General features: G+C 42.8%; 1 protein-coding gene across 1 annotated transcript; it reads right to left on the bottom strand.

Moving 5' to 3' along the window:
• Positions 1–1,443: 1,443 nt before the first annotated feature.
• RB195_005527 (uncharacterized protein) lies at positions 1,444–1,731 on the bottom strand (the record flags this gene model as incomplete). The annotated part of the gene is made up of 1 exon (XM_064178082.1): positions 1,444–1,731. One exon carries the CDS (start codon positions 1,729–1,731, stop codon positions 1,444–1,446), a length of 288 nt encoding a protein of 95 aa, XP_064035165.1.
• Between the last annotated feature and the right edge of the window lie 699 nt (positions 1,732–2,430).

Genomic DNA, 2,430 nt, shown 5'->3' with positions numbered 1-2,430 from the left:
TTTCTTTGTCGCGCAGAACGCGCTCAGTTCCTCTGCTTCACAAATTCTAAAATTCATTTCATTCAACGCTCGGTCAACGAAAACTGCCGAAACACATCACATGTAAGTCGCTGTTGATGCGTGATTTTGCAATTGCAGAAAATGAAAATTTTACCTTTTGCTGATGTTAATTATGGCTATTATCTATTATGTGAACCCTTGGATCACGGAAGTCATGGCAGCTGCCACTATACAGGAAAAACTTCCTGATGCGATACCAAGGGATGGCTGTTTCCGTTCTTTTTTTACATCCTGACTTAAACAGAAGTCTGAAAACTGCACGTTATAGATGAGAGCAGGTTAGAGGAAGCAATAGAATGTAAAAGTAGATTGATTGATGGGCTGAAAGGCCAAGAATGATAGAATGCCAACGTCTTGCACTTTCTTTGACGTTCAAACTGATGATTACTAACATGTGATGACAGGAGGAATGATGAAATGAACATAATGAACAGGGAGAAACAGTTTTCTACGTCTAACGGAGACGATGGTTAAAGATAACTTATCTGCTTTCTCGAGTGCAACTTCGAGGGGAAGATATCCAACATGATCAACCTACATCTCTTCTCTCTTCTATCCAGTTTTATAGAATCACCTACGACAACTACGCTGAAAACGGAGAAGCAAAGCCGCTTCCATGAATATTTGACGAAAACGGTAAGCTCCCTACAAAAGAAATATGGATTTTGGTGGAAGTGCGAAAATGTAGAAAAATGTGAATAATATACATTCCAGTGAACAAAGTGGAAACAGCTGCAGAAGCATATGATCCAGAGCAAATATAAGCCATGAAAAAGCTTATATTTGAAAACAACATATGTAGATGGTATCGAAATCTTGGAGTTTTCGATTTTAACATTTGATTGATAAATACTTAGTTTACTATAAAATAACCCACTGCACACGCCTCCACCAAAATTAGTGACAATTAAAAAGGAGGTATTTTATGCGGTTATTTTTGTTCCAACACGCATGCTTCAAAGAATAACGTTTCAGCGGGTTTCTCGCAGTGTCTGTCAAGGGTTGTCAACTACTTGATGAACATCAAAGTTCCTTGAGAACAGCCTGAGCAAAGAACCAACCATGTAACTGCTCTGATTACAAAGTTCAACCGTTCCCATAGATTCCAATCGAAATATGCCAACTTAGTGAATCAGTGTTAGTTCTAGCTCAACTTAAGCATAAATGAAATCCAATCCGATTGTTCATCGGGGACCCAGAAGAAAAAAGTGCGGTAGGTAACGACTTGAATTGAAACACACCCAGATTACATGGGTTTCTGCTTCGAACCCTCCTACATACCCTCATACCAACCGCATTAGATTTTTTTTAAGGAAAAAGAGTTAACTGCTTCCACTGGTACTTATCCCACGCAAGGACATGGTCCAATAAAAGTTGCTCACACTAACATTCTTCGAATAAAAAACACATCGCTGAAGTTTTTAGTGTCAAGTCGCAGCCACCGCGGTCCTTCGTAGTTCCATCTGTAGCATTTGCCCATAAAAGGCTACCAGCTGCGTATTGCAGAAACGATGCCATCTCTACAGACTTGTGATCATCGATCGGATGCCACATCATCATAGCGCCCAATCTGTAATCATTAATTGACAGCGGTGCGATTTTATGACGACACAGCTCTTGTGAACTCTGTTGCTGTCCTAATAGAGCGACTTCCTTCCTACCACAGCCCATCTGATTCACCCTGCGTTGATTCAAGTGTTTGACACGTGATGGGACCTGACTGACGTAAACGATGGAAACTCAACCAAACTCGAATAGCTATAGTAGGGTCAAAACGACATGAAGCACGTATTGCGTATGCGGCTTCTCTCGAGGTGCTTCGGTGGAGCGTAGTGGAACCCTAGGTGGCACCACCTATCGCTGCGGTTTACGACCGTCCCACCTCGGATCAACCGCTGCCTCCACCGCGCCGTTTGGAGTGCGTACGCAAATGCACCCCAAGTATACTTGTGATTCATGCTGTTTTGACCCGAGTATATAGTCGAGTGTGGTAGCGGCGCACTCGCTAACGCGCTCGAAATGGTGCGGTGGGGTCAGCAGTTGGAACTGAAATGGGACCGTCGCAAACTGTAGCGATGGGTGGTGTCACCAAGGGTTTCACTACACTACGCTACGCTCCACCGAAGCGCCTCGAGAGAAGCCACATACGCAATTGCGCACGTGCTTCATGTCGTCTTTACCCTACTATATGTTTTAAAACCACATGTCATCTTTGTACCACACACCATAACGTCCTGTCCACTCGATCAAAGTGAGTTAGTGAATGTTCTATGGCTAACACGTGACTCACCTTGCAAAATGAGATATTATCAGAGTGAAGACATTCAACCAAAACACTTGAACCGCTTTCGAATTCAATTTGAAAATTAG

The sequence above is a fragment of the Necator americanus genome, chromosome I (assembly GCF_031761385.1).
Source record: "Necator americanus strain Aroian chromosome I, whole genome shotgun sequence".
Classification (NCBI taxonomy): Eukaryota; Metazoa; Nematoda; class Chromadorea; order Rhabditida; family Ancylostomatidae; genus Necator; species Necator americanus.
This window is presented reverse-complemented; position numbering and strand designations above follow the sequence as displayed.